This window comes from Ostrinia nubilalis, chromosome 8 (genome assembly GCF_963855985.1).
Source record: "Ostrinia nubilalis chromosome 8, ilOstNubi1.1, whole genome shotgun sequence".
NCBI lineage: Eukaryota > Metazoa > Arthropoda > Insecta > Lepidoptera > Crambidae > Ostrinia > Ostrinia nubilalis.
Genome location: NC_087095.1, coordinates 947,352 through 961,843, shown reverse-complemented (window position 1 = coordinate 961,843; position 14,492 = coordinate 947,352). Strand labels below are relative to the sequence as shown.

Genomic DNA, 14,492 nt, shown 5'->3' with positions numbered 1-14,492 from the left:
TACCTCTTTTTTGTGATGTTTGGGTTATAAAACTGGCTTCTAGATAAGATGTGGGATGTCATTAAAGTCGCAACGCTGACTTCTGATGTCATGGGATATCATTAAGATCCCTAAACGCTTCCCATCCCGGGTTTCATTTAAGTCACAATGTGGCCAGCAATCATGTGAAATGTCATTAATGTCTCAATGCCGGCTCCCGAACGCTTGGGATGTTTCTAAGATATAAACAAGGTTTCTGAACGGGATATCACTGACAATTTAACACAACTGTGACTGTGGTCACAACGCTAGCTTCAGAACATGTGGGATGTCACTCACTAATGTAACGACAACGGTGACTTGCCAACATTAGGAATGCAACTTTGCAATAGCCGAAACTTCCCCATTTACGTGCCTGACGGCCGAATACTGAAACACTACTCAAATCTGTCACTCAGCTAACGGGCTCCTAAATTTAAGTATCCTTCAATTTTAAATGGTATTCTCAAACGCTACTCAACGGATTTGAAGCCGTGATCAGCTAAGCAGCTCTCAAATGTTTACATAATGGCAACATTTACCAAAAAAAGTATGTTTTCATTTACACAAATGATAACTTTACGTCTTTTACACGCAGCATCGTTTGGTTATGTATTGTCTTTTATGGAAATATACTCAATCAACTTAACATAGAACAGTTTATTTTTAGTTTCTATTATATATAAATCTCGTTTTATCATATAAAAATAATAATGCTTGCATTTTTATTTAATTAAAAAAATAATTTTAAATATGATACTTTTTATTGTTGAAATCTATTAAGTGGCGATCGTGGACCGAAACGTAACCACAATTGACATTTATCATTGTTGACAGAGCATCAAATTGACAAATCAACAACTCTTGGAAATGCTGCTATGCGATGTCCCCTTAATCCTCAGAAATAGGCATGTTTATGTAAAGCGATTTCATAGCAGCTATTTTGGTTGTTACTTCGTGCACTATACGATGCACAGTTGGCTGTTAGATGTGGAAGATATCACCTAGTACACGTTCATAACTTCCCGTTGCGTTGGGTTATAATAAGTATTTGGTCCACTGGTTGTATGGCGTTTGGTGAGGGGTTTAAAAGAGCTTCCAAATTATGAATCCAGAAACAACACCGTTTCTTTAGAGACGCGGAACCTCGCTCGGAATTGCATGTCATTATAATAATATTTTTCAATAGCGTTCAGCCTTATTGCGTTCCTGCGATTAGATCTAGGTATTTCCTCGAGGCTCGAAAGAAATGATAACGATGACACACATTATTTACCACTATTTAGGTCGTTTTAGGTATAACAATAGGATTTAAGATACCGCGCAAGCACTCTCAAATTTAACAGCTGCTTAAGACGATTTGACAGTTGTTTGAGTAATGCTTAGCGTTGAATGGCGTTTCAGTATGCGAAAATTCATTTAAGTGGCGTTTGAGTGCAACTTAATTTGAGAGGTGCTTAAAAATTGAGAACTGCTCAGATATTGTTTTGAGTATGCGAAATGTAAGTTTAGGAGCTGCTTAACTATTTGAGAAGCCGTCAAATATTTAAATGGCGTTTCAGTATTCGGCCGTGAGACGCGCACAAAACTGTTAGAAAACTAACACTCAATAATGCACGGTTAGTGAACAACTATGAGACGCAAGAGTGCCGCGTTAACATCAAAGAGTTGCTAAACATGTTTGCGCTTACGTTTTATGTTAGTAACATGCGCACGAGACCCTTTCCAGAATTAGTACACGACTCATTGTTTGTCCGCAGGTGGACAACTACGAGACGCAAGAATACCGCTTCAACATCAAGGAGTCTGCGGACGCGCAGTTCAACAACATCCAGTACATGTACGTCGGCCGCAACGAGTCTATGGCGGAAGGCTTCGTGGGCTGCGTGTCCCGCGTCGAGTTCGACGACATCTACCCGCTCAAGCTGCTGTTCCAGCAGGACCCACCGCCCAATGTGCGCAGCCTTGGAGGTGAGACGCGTCATCATCGTCGTCAGCAGTGTTCCTGGGCCGCGTGTCCCGCGTCGAGTTCGACGACATCTACCCGCTCAAGCTGCTGTTCCAGCAGGACCCGCCGCCCAACGTGCGCAGCCTTGGAGGTGAGACGCGTCATCATCGTCGTCAGCAGTGTTCCTGGGCCGCGTGTCCCGCGTCGAGTTCGACGACATCTACCCGCTCAAGCTGCTGTTCCAGCAGGACCCGCCGCCCAACGTGCGAAGCCTCGGAGGTGAGACGCGTCATCATCGTCGTCAGCAGTGTTCCTGGGCCGCGTGTCCCGCGTCGAGTTCGACGACATCTACCCGCTCAAGCTGCTGTTCCAGCAGGACCCACCGCCCAACGTGCGAAGCCTCGGAGGTGAGACGCGTCATCGTCATCGTCAGCAGTGTTCCTGGGCCGCGTGTCCCGCGTCGAGTTCGACGACATCTACCCGCTCAAGCTGCTGTTCCAGCAGGACCCGCCGCCCAACGTGCGAAGCCTCGGAGGTGAGACGCGTCATCGTCATCGTCAGCAGTGTTCCTGGGCCGCGTGTCCCGCGTCGAGTTCGACGACATCTACCCGCTCAAGCTGCTGTTCCAGCAGGACCCACCGCCCAACGTGCGAAGCCTCGGAGGTGAGACGCGTCATCGTCATCGTCAGCAGTGTTCCTGGGCCGCGTGTCCCGCGTCGAGTTCGACGACATCTACCCGCTCAAGCTGCTGTTCCAGCAGGACCCACCGCCCAACGTGCGAAGCCTCGGAGGTGAGACGCGTCATCATCGTCGTCAGCAGTGTTCCTGGGCCGCGTGTCCCGCGTCGAGTTCGACGACATCTACCCGCTCAAGCTGCTGTTCCAGCAGGACCCACCGCCCAACGTGCGAAGCCTCGGAGGTGAGACGCGTCATCATCGTCGTCAGCAGTGTTCCTGGGCCGCGTGTCCCGCGTCGAGTTCGACGACATCTACCCGCTCAAGCTGCTGTTCCAGCAGGACCCACCGCCCAACGTGAGAAGCCTCGGAGGTGAGACGCGTCATCATCGTCGTCAGCAGTGTTCCTGGGCCGCGTGTCCCGCGTCGAGTTCGACGACATCTACCCGCTCAAGCTGCTGTTCCAGCAGGACCCACCGCCCAACGTGCGAAGCCTCGGAGGTGAGACGCGTCATCGTCATCGTCAGCAGTGTTCCTGGGCCGCGTGTCCCGCGTCGAGTTCGACGACATCTACCCGCTCAAGCTGCTGTTCCAGCAGGACCCACCGCCCAACGTGCGAAGCCTCGGAGGTGAGGCGCGTCATCGTCATCGTCAGCAGTGTTCCTGGGCCGCGTGTCCCGCGTCGAGTTCGACGACATCTACCCGCTCAAGCTGCTGTTCCAGCAGGACCCGCCGCCCAACGTGCGAAGCCTCGGAGGTGAGACGCGTCATCATCGTCGTCAGCAGTGTTCCTGGGCCGCGTGTCCCGCGTCGAGTTCGACGACATCTACCCGCTCAAGCTGCTGTTCCAGCAGGACCCGCCGCCCAACGTGCGAAGCCTCGGAGGTGAGACGCGTCATCATCGTCGTCAGCAGTGTTCCTGGGCCGCGTGTCCCGCGTCGAGTTCGACGACATCTACCCGCTCAAGCTGCTGTTCCAGCAGGACCCACCGCCCAACGTGCGAAGCCTCGGAGGTGAGGCGCGTCATCGTCATCGTCAGCAGTGTTCCTGGGCCGCGTGTCCCGCGTCGAGTTCGACGACATCTACCCGCTCAAGCTGCTGTTCCAGCAGGACCCGCCGCCCAACGTGCGAAGCCTCGGAGGTGAGACGCGTCATCATCGTCGTCAGCAGTGTTCCTGGGCCGCGTGTCCCGCGTCGAGTTCGACGACATCTACCCGCTCAAGCTGCTGTTCCAGCAGGACCCGCCGCCCAACGTGCGAAGCCTCGGAGGTGAGACGCGTCATCATCGTCGTCAGCAGTGTTCCTGGGCCGCGTGTCCCGCGTCGAGTTCGACGACATCTACCCGCTCAAGCTGCTGTTCCAGCAGGACCCACCGCCCAACGTGCGAAGCCTCGGAGGTGAGGCGCGTCATCGTCATCGTCAGCAGTGTTCCTGGGCCGCGTGTCCCGCGTCGAGTTCGACGACATCTACCCGCTCAAGCTGCTGTTCCAGCAGGACCCGCCGCCCAATGTGCGCAGCCTTGGAGGTGAGACGCGTCATCATCGTCGTCAGCAGTGTTCCTGGGCCGCGTGTCCCGCGTCGAGTTCGACGACATCTACCGAGGCACCATCAGGTCTTCAATCTCCATTGCTGGAGTACAACCCTCTCAACTCACCAGAAGCATTATTCAGTTCACCTCTTAATTCATCAGAGGCCAACCGAGTATACCATCCATTTTCATGATGGTTATGGCAGGCCTGACATTAGATTCGTTCGTTCGTGTCAGCCAAATGACGTCTACTGCTAGACAAAGGTTTCCCCCAAGGATTTCCACAACGAGCGGTCCTGCACTGCCCGCATCTAGGTATTTCCCTCGACCTTCACCAGATCCTTAATTTGCCGAGTGAGCGACTGCCTATATTACAAACTTTTTGCCCAACGGCCATCAGTTCTACGTGCTGTGCTTCGCCGATTGCCACTTAAGTTTGGCAAGTCTACGGGCTATTGCCTTCACTTTGGTTTTCCTGTGGATTTCCACATTTGAGTCGATCATGCAGGGAAACTGAGCATAATTCGCTCCATCGTCCTTTGAAGAGACTGCGCTAAAAAATTCGCGTGGGAGCACGGTGCGGGAGCGGTTTATGTGGGAAATGGAAGTACTGCTCATACTGATTTTCAATACAAACAAGCGCGGACGCTCGCGTGAGTTTTAGCGGAAGCCCAAATGCCTGTTTTAATTTATTGAGGTATACCAACAACATTAACTAACACCAGTGGCGGATTAAGAGTATCCGAGGCCTTAAGCACAGAGCCTGTGTAGGCCCTCTATTGCTTAAATGGAAATGGAAGGAATGGAATGGAAGGTATAAAGTATAAAATGAAAGTTCATCAAAATAGAAAGTGTAGTAGGTAAAATGTAAAACTTAAAACATTATTTTCCTTGCCTTAATCAGAGCAAACTCCGAGATTACATCGTCGAAATTTATCCGACGAAGTATGTCTGCCTCAATACACATTAATGCTAAATAATTAAGCTTGTCTGGACGGATTTTTGTTCTTTGCGGGTTTTTTAACCTTTTTAGTTGTGAGAAGGATCGTTCAGCAAAGCAGTTAGTAATCATTAAGCTGTGAAAGATTCTAAACGCAACCACAATGATATTAGTCTTACACTAGCACACTTCTTTTGTTTCTCTTCTTTTTTCACATCGCATGTTTATTTTAATATGTATATTTATAAATATATACACATACAGGGTGTCCCGTAATGCAACGTCAAGCCGGAACTGGGTGTTGAGGCAAGTTATGCTGGTTATCAAAAAAAAAATATGTGTCATTTTGTCAAAATAATAGGCATTTAAAAAAAAAACAAAAAAATTACTCCCGGTGACGGTCTTTTTACTCGTGTTGCCACAAATCTTCACTTTTTCTAATTTTTTTTTATGTAACCCTGAATAATGCTTCTGTTTGGAATTTATTGTACCCTTAAGACTCCGCCTTTATCCGAAACTATCCGTAACTTTTGAATCAGTTTCGGTTACGGTTATGGATATTTTTTTATTTCGGATATCCGATAGTATCGGTTACGGTTACGGATATCCATAACATCCCTGCTTGGTAAGATGGCCCTCTCCGTTCCGCTCATACCTTTTAAAATGGCTTCTCCACCTCACTTAAGCCAGAAACTTTAATTTTGGGCACATTAGAATAATAATATTTAACCAAGGTAGATAAAGTTAAAAACGGGATTATTTCCAAAAAAACAAAATTGTCGACAATTACAGCAAGAATTTACCAAGTGTTATACCATTTTGGAATCCTTACTAAATGCGCCAAATTATGACTTCACTTGCCATACTCGCGTAGTACAATTTTATTTCAGTACAGTCAGTTTAAACTAGGCAAAATGTTTATTTTGAATTTTTTTTTGGGAATAATGTATTTTTTTCATCCAAGCTGGAGAAGCTGGTTTCGTAATTTTGATAACAATTTAGAGAAGCATTATTCAGGGTTACTTAACAAACAAAAAATTTTGGAAAAAGTGAAGATTTGTGGCAACACGAGTAAAAAGACCGTCACCGGGAGTAGATTTTCTTGTTTTTTTTTAATGCCTATTACTTTGACAAAATGCCACATAGATTGTTTTTTATATTTTTCTGATAACCAGCATAACTTGCCTCAACACCCAGTTACGGCTTGACGTTGCATTACGGGACACCCTGTATACACAATTATTATTATTTTAATACGGGTATTATTTTATTATGTAGCATCTTTAACCGCTTGAGTCCCAGACCAGGCCTGGCTCACTCCGCGCGGTACATCCGATAATTACCTACAGCGAAGCGCCCCGCCGGCGGGTATTATATCAGTCGAGTGTCACGCGCGCGCTCATCAGGACGCTGGCGTGCGTTGTAGTATGATTATAATTCTATGATCGAAGTATTATTTAAAAATGGACATAAAGAGAAAGAAATATTGTGCGGCGTTCGGGTGTTTAAATTCGAAAAGTAATCTACCGGATTCATCTTTTATTTCGCTTCCCAAAGATGCTGAAAGGTATGTTGGCCATGTAGGTAATCAATAATTCTTAGGATAGTATAGGAACCTAACCTACTATGACTACTGCTCAGAATGCGTTCGTTCGTTTCAGCCAAATGACGTCCACTGCTGGACAAAGGCCTCCCCCAAGGTTTTCCATAATGAATGCGTACTTACCTACATACGTACCTCATTACAAATAAGTAGATTAATTATTTTTTCACTAGACAGCAACCCTAACAGCGTAAGAAGAGTTCAGAGGCACGCGATAGAAAGAGACAAAACTTGTAGGTGAATAAAATTGTAGGTACGTAGTGCTGTGCGAGCTGAATTCCACTGTATCGCGTCGTAGCAAGACTTGCATTTATTTAAATCGTCTTGCGGAGTAATCCTTCTGTACCTGTACTATTACTTATTCTGTGCCCAGACGGCATTAATTAATGTCATAACAATTGATTATCTATTGTGTCTATTCGCGGGCCTTGAAGGATTAATTTACTATAATTATGTTTATTCAACAAATGTTTGCACATTATTATTATTGTTATATATTTATACTAGCTTTTGCCCGCGGTTTCACCCGCGTGAAATTTAGTATGTCACAGATCGTCATAAATTATAGCCTATATGTTAATCTGGGTTATAAACAGTAATACTGTAAAGTTTCAACAAAATCCGTTCAGTAGTTTTTGCGTGAAAGAGTAACAAACGTCCAAACATCCAGACATCATGACATCCAAACTTTCGCATTTATAATATTAGTAGGATTTAAACGGCCTTGTTGATATGCAGTTTAGGTTAGTGTCCGTGACTTCCACTCGGCATGGGGCCCACTGAAAACCAGCGTCGTGGCCTTCCCCACCGTGGGCCACGGCATATGCTGAGTGGAATCCCATTGCGATGGGCATCGCTGTTGCGACAGGATAGCACTGCTCACTGCTCAGTTCACTTTTTATTTCCTTGTAATATTTATGTGCCATTTCTGTCTTTTTCTCTGTCATGTATGTGATGTTCATCGTAATAAATTTTTCTTTCTTTCTTTCTTTAAACGCCACTTGTATATTTGGGAAAACGCGCTTTACTTTATCTACACTATAATATTATAAAGAGGAAAACTTTGTTTGTTTGGTTGTAATGAATAGGCTCAAAAACTACTGGACCGTTTTTAAAAATTCTTTCACCATTTGAAAGCTACATTACTTACGAGTAACATAGGCTAAATCTCTATAAAATGTAGGTATGAAATGAAACGCCTGGCGCTGGCGCGCCAGCAGAGGATGGAGGCCCCTGGAGAACAGGGGCCCCAAGCACGTGCTTGTAGTGCTTATACGTTAATCCGCCACTGACTAACACACAAAGTAATTACATGAAAATCATTTACATGTTTTTACAATAAATTCCTCATTTTTAAGTGACCCCTATGGCAACACATAACAGGAATTTTGTTTTCATAGTAGTCACTTAAAAATTAGGGATTGATAGTGAAAACGGGCTTAAGCCTTCTTACGAAGCCCTGGCCCTCAGCCACTGCTCAGTTCTTATCATTCCACCAGCTCGCACTAAGCGTTTCGATGACTCTTTTATAATGCGAACAGCTAGGGACTGGAATTCGTTGCCTGCTGCTGTCTTTCCCGAAAACTATAATCCGGGCCTCTTCAAGGCGAGAGTGAATAAGCATTTACAGGGCAGATATGTACCATCCTAGACTGCATCCCACTTATCATCAGGTGCGATTGTGGTCAAATACCTGCCTTGTTATGCACACACATATATATATATATATATATATTGTTTCCCGCAGGCGGCGTATTGCACGAAGACTTCTGCGGCGTGGAGCCGGTGACGCACCCGCCCGAGCCGATGGAGACGCGCCCGCCGCCGCGGACCGACCTGCAGGCCGAGCGCGACTACCACAAGACCGACGAGGCCATCCTCGGCAGTGAGTGCTCCTCTCAATAATCATAATACCAGGCCTGTTCATCTCAGCGAGTTTACATCGAAAACAAAACAAGCACGATGGCCCCCTACAGGATTACTATTCGACAAGGCCTCACATACGAGCGAGCATTGGCTCACGCACGCGTATTCTTGTGTATAATGGAAAAAAATAAAGAAAATGGTGTACTAAATACTGTGCAGTATATAACTGCCTAAATAATAATAAAAACATAGAATGTACTTTTTTAAGTTGCCTGAAGACACTGAGAGGTAAATAAGTGGTTAACATTATTCATGATAATTCATGCTTAATCATGTATTTCCTCCGCCATTTTCTGCAGTGTGGCACCTCACGTCACACATCATTTTACCGAAGTCAGCCATATGGCTTCGGCGCAGTACCGATCACTGACGTTTGTCAACAAAATGGTGCTTGACTCTTGAGACAAGCTAAATTACACCATATTGTTAATGACATTGAGCATACATTTTTTTAAATACCTTCGCGAAGCAAACCTTTTGTACGTAGTACTTATTATTATTCTGTGATAATACAGCCTACACACCAAACCCAAGACTTCAATCTTGTTCTAGTTGGAAAACTTTGTCGGCGGCACGATATCAGCAAATTTTTTGGCAGTTGCTATCCGTGCGACATAGTTATGAACTCCTGACTGTACTGACTGTATACTTCAGGAACCTATCATACGACTTTTATAAAAAAGACACGAACGCTGCTAACGGTGCTTTTAAACTTGAAAAACTGCTGCATAATAATATCAAACGCATTGCGCGTTCCGAAAAAAAATTGTCGACAAAGGGCTAAACTCTTTACGCGATAGAGTAACCCAGACACAATAGAAGTTTTATTGTTATAGCATTTGCCACACTGGATACGTTCTGCGGTCATGTCAAATTGAAAGCAACCCGTGCATCATGCATAGTTTTATAACAAAATAATCTTAATATTTTGAATTTGTGTCTTGCAGCGGTGCTGGCATTCATCTTCTTACTACTGGTCATTGTAGCCGTGGTGCTGGTGCGCGCACTATCGCGACACAAGGGAGAATATCTCACGCAGGTACATTATTTGAATTACAAAAATACTAATTATATCTTATAATATGTTATTTTAAGAAAAACAAAACTGTAAAACTCCATTTAAATGAGTTTTTTTTTTTCATTTCTCAATAAACTCATTTTACTCAAAAAAGGCATCTTACCAGGCCTGTTCATCTCCGCGAGTTTACATCGAAAATAAAACACGCACGATGGCCCACCTACAGGATACTATTCGACAAGGCCTCACATACGAGCGAACATTGACTCACGCACGCGTATTCTTGTGTATGAGGGAAGAAAATAAAGAAAATGGTGTACTAAATACTGTGCAGTATTTAAGTGCCTAAATAATAATAAAAACACAGAATGTACTTTTTTAAGTTGCCTCAAGACACTGAGAGGTAAATGAGTAGTTAATATTATTCATGATAATTCATGCTAAATCATGTATTTTCTCCGCCATTTTCCGCAGTTTGGCACCTCACGTCACATCATTTTACCGAAGTCAGCCCTATAGCTTCGGCGCAGTGCCGATCACTGACGTTTGTCAACAAAATGGTGCTTGACTCTTGAGACAGGCTAAATTACACCATATTGTTAATGACATTGAGCATACATCTTTTTAAATACCTTCGCGAAGTAAAACTTCTGTACGTAGTACTTATTATTATTCTGTGATCTTACACGACTCACCATAATTTAGATTGGAAAAATTTATTTAATGATTGAAGATAATCAATAGTTACTAGCCCCTAAAACACCATTGCTTAGCTAGATTACGACAACCCATTATCTATAGCCCGGTCTGTGAGCAGACTATAACGCTGCAAGTGCCATTCTATCATGCTAAGTTCACGACTGTGATATCTATCTAAAGCCTGGTCCGTGAGCACGTAGAATTTAGTCCAATTACCCCAAGCTACCCATCCTTATCGTTCGCGCGTAATTATGTTGCTGTCGCGCTCGCACACTCACTGCGGGCGCCCGTCGCACAGTCGCGACAGCAATATAATTACACGCGAGCGATAAGGATGGGTAGCTTGGGGTCATTGGACAAAATTGTACGTGCTCACGGACCAGGCTTTAACAATCTAACAATTATGGCGTCTTTAGGAGGAGCGCGGCGCAGACGGCGCGGCCGACCCCGACGCCGCGGCGCTGGCGGCCGCTACGGGACCGCGCGTCACCAAGCGACGCGAGTTCTTCATCTAGCGGCCACACACTTATCACCCTCTTAAGGTCGCACCACTAGTGAGCCAACACTCACTACTACACCGGTAGCCACAAAAATTTCAAAATACGCCCCTACTGGGGGCATACGAATCATACATCTCAATAACGACAAAATACACAATTAGTTTTTCAAACACATAAAGTGCGCCGCGAGTTCTTCATCTAGCGGCCACACAACACCTACCTACACCCTCCTAGGGTCGCGCTGCTAATGAGCCAACACTCACTACTACACCGGTAGCTTAAATACGACTCATGAATCTTAATAATGACTAGTAACAAAATACACAATTAGTTTTGCATCCAAATAAAGTGCGCGCAACTTATTGTAAGTCAAAGACGTCACCAAGCGCCGCGAGTTCTTCATCTAGCGGCCACACACCTATCACCCTCCTAGGGTCGTAACGCTAGTGAGCCAACACTCACTACTACACCGGTAGCTACAAAACTTTCAAAATACGCCCCTACTGGGGGCATACGAATCATACATCTCAATAACGACAAAATACACAATTAGTTTTTCAAACACATAAAGTGCGCCGCGAGTTCTTCATCTAGCGGCCACAAAACACCTACCTACACACATACCTACATACACCCTCCTAGGGTCGGGCCGCTAGCGAGCCAACACTCACTACTACACTGGTAGCTTCATACGACCCCACTGGGAGCATACGACTTTAATGACCAGTAACAAAATACACAATTAGTTTTGCATCCAAAAAAAGTGCGCGCAACTTATTGTAAGTCAAAAATGTCACCAAGCGCCGCGAGTTCTTCATCTAGCGCCCACACACCTACAACCTAGGATCGCGCCGCTAGCGAGCCAACACTCACTACTACCAGAGTAAATACAAATGAGTAGGTCATCTTCATAGAAACGCACGGGCGTGGCTTGTGAGCGCGCCAACACGTATGCGCGTATCCACGCTAAATTTTGTCAGTGTGTGCGTGCGCGCCGCATACAAACTGCGCTCGGTGCATTTCTATGCAGATGATCTACTCATTTGTATTTACTCTGCTACTACACTGGTAGCTTCAAAAATTTCAAAATACGTCCCTACTGGGGGCATACGACTCATGAATTTTAATAACGACAAAATACACAATTAGTTTTTCATCCGAATAAAGTGCGCGCAACTTATTGTAAGTTAAAAATATGCACTTACAGAATCAGTGCTAGTTGCATTGTATTCCATGTGCTAGTTGCACTGTGTTCCACTAAATAACATCATCACTACTAAGATGTATGGAAATGCATCATACATAAATTATATCTTGATGCCAGACAATATGCTCAATGCGCGCAAAATGAATCACCCAATGAATTGCCTACACATACATTATTCTCTTTGTTTCTGAAGTATCAATCCTGTATATGCTTATAAATTACTATAGTAGATAGTAATAATTATACATAATACGCAGATCACACAAGTGCCCAAAGATAAATTTAAAAATATTGACACTAAAACAATAATGTTCCTGAAAGCAATACAACAAGAACAACTCGTCCAAAATAGTTATTTCTACACAACATAAATTTATTTTGTCTAAGCTTTCTGTGTATCTTGAATACTATCAAGTGAACCATATTATATCCGCCAAGGAAGTTCACACCTAAACCCATTTATGTCCTATTTAACTGACATTTCATTTAACCCATTGCCATATCATGAATTATTGTACCTACTTAGTGATTATGAACTATGTACTTCCCTTCACTCGAGTGCTAATAACTATTAGCCACTTAGTTTAAGATCACACTATACTTATACTTATCAGTCACATAGATATTATTATTTTTAGTGTATAACCACTTAATTATTTTTATTTTAAAGTTTTTGAGCAATTATTTAATAGTGTATAATATTCAGTTATATGATATTTGATTATCCATAGTTGGGTAAATTACTTAAAAATTATAAAGCCTGGTCCGTGAGCACGTAGAATTTTGTCCAATGACCCCAAGCTACCCATCCTTATCGCTCGCGCGTAATTATAGTGCTGTCGCGACTGTGCGACGGGCACCCGCAGTGAGTGTGCGAGCGCGACCGCAACATAATTACGCGCGAGCGATAGGGATGTGGGTAGCTTGGGGTCATTGGACGGGATTCTACGTGCTCACGGACCAGGCTTTACCATTAAACGTTTTCTCTTACCATCTCAAACTGACTAGCATTATCTCTCTCTAAATTCCTCTCCCACAATGTGCCATTCGGCTGCTTTTATTAAATTAATCCAACTATTGTAATGCTTCCAAAAGTATGTAATTTCAAATTCAGCTTCTTTCTCTTTCAAATTGTTGCATACTACGTAGGACAGAGTAGACGTATTTTTTCAACGGATTAAATAAAATTTCGATCTCGACTTTAAAGTTCAGCAAACTGTCATTGGACAAGGTGGAATGTCATCGGACAGCGGTGAACAATCGTGATCATCAATAAATTACAAATTAGTGTTAAGGTAATTTAGATTGTACGACACATTAGAATCTCTGTATGGTTTTTTATTTAGACTGCTAATCTTAAGTTTGTGTGAGTTTTCTTTTTGTTTCTCCGTCCAAAACAAATGCTGATTGTTGTTTGAAATGATGTGATCATTTTATTTCGAAGCAATCAAGAAATGACAATTTATTATTTGTATCGCACTAAATATTTGTGTTACTTATAGACATTTTATACTTTGTATTTTAATAAGTTTATATTTATTATGTAGCTTACATAGCTGTGACAATTTTTGCCGTAATGTATTCCAGTTAATGGTAAAAAATGTTACAGATATTATATCGTTTATTATTGTATATGCACACCCCGTGGCGGCAACAATGTATTACACAAAGGTTATTAGATTCCAGAATAAGTACTTATATGAAATTGGTCTAATTTTATGTATATTATGTTCATGAAAGATTTCTATAGTTGTTCCGCCACGGATCGTACTCTAATTAGGCCATTTTAAGGTCATTGCTCATCTGACAGCTTGAGTTGTACTAAATGAAGTGACGACTATAAACTTTCATGAAACGAAAATAACGAGGCGGTAAGTTGTCAGATGAGCGAAGACCTAGTAGGGTACTGTCACACTCCAAGGTTGAAATTTTTGCAAAATATTAAACAAAACGGAAAAAAATATAACAAATAATAGTCGCGTTTAACTTTTTTTCTTTAATAGTTTTCATTCGCACCAGCCCTGTAGTGTGATGGTACCCGTGACGTCATAACGCGAAGGTCCCGTGCCTTAATCCGTGCTATGGCGACGGTCGCTCACGGACTCGTAGTGTGTTGAGAGTAGAGTTTTTATTTTACTACTTCGGAATCACGAATAAATTTTCCATAAATAATCACTTGTTTTATTTGAATACCAACATTATAGGTCAATAGAATTAAGTTGAATTGGTAGCGCCACGTGTTCTCTTAAAATAAAATGTTTATTTATTTACCGATTTTAATTACCTTATCACGTAATGAAATAATATGATTTATTGATTTAAGTTGTTCGTAAACATGACGTTTTTTAAACAAGTTTGCCAGGATATTTACAATACATCAATTTGACTAGCTATTTATTTAATTCAAAGTAACTGAAGTAAGTAACTGATT

General features: G+C 43.3%; 1 protein-coding gene across 1 annotated transcript in view; it reads left to right on the top strand.

The window, feature by feature from the left end:
* The window catches only part of LOC135073696 (neurexin-4), a 45,486-nt gene extending 31,253 nt beyond the window's left edge, over positions 1–14,233 (top strand). Inside the window, exons 22-25 of the mRNA XM_063967832.1 lie at positions 1,779–1,989; positions 8,459–8,596; positions 9,585–9,676; positions 10,771–14,233. Of these exons, the coding sequence (XP_063823902.1) occupies positions 1,779–1,989; positions 8,459–8,596; positions 9,585–9,676; positions 10,771–10,869 (540 nt within the window). The 3' untranslated portion in view covers positions 10,870–14,233. The remainder of the gene's footprint in view (positions 1–1,778; positions 1,990–8,458; positions 8,597–9,584; positions 9,677–10,770) is intronic.
* Positions 14,234–14,492: the final 259 nt, after the last annotated feature.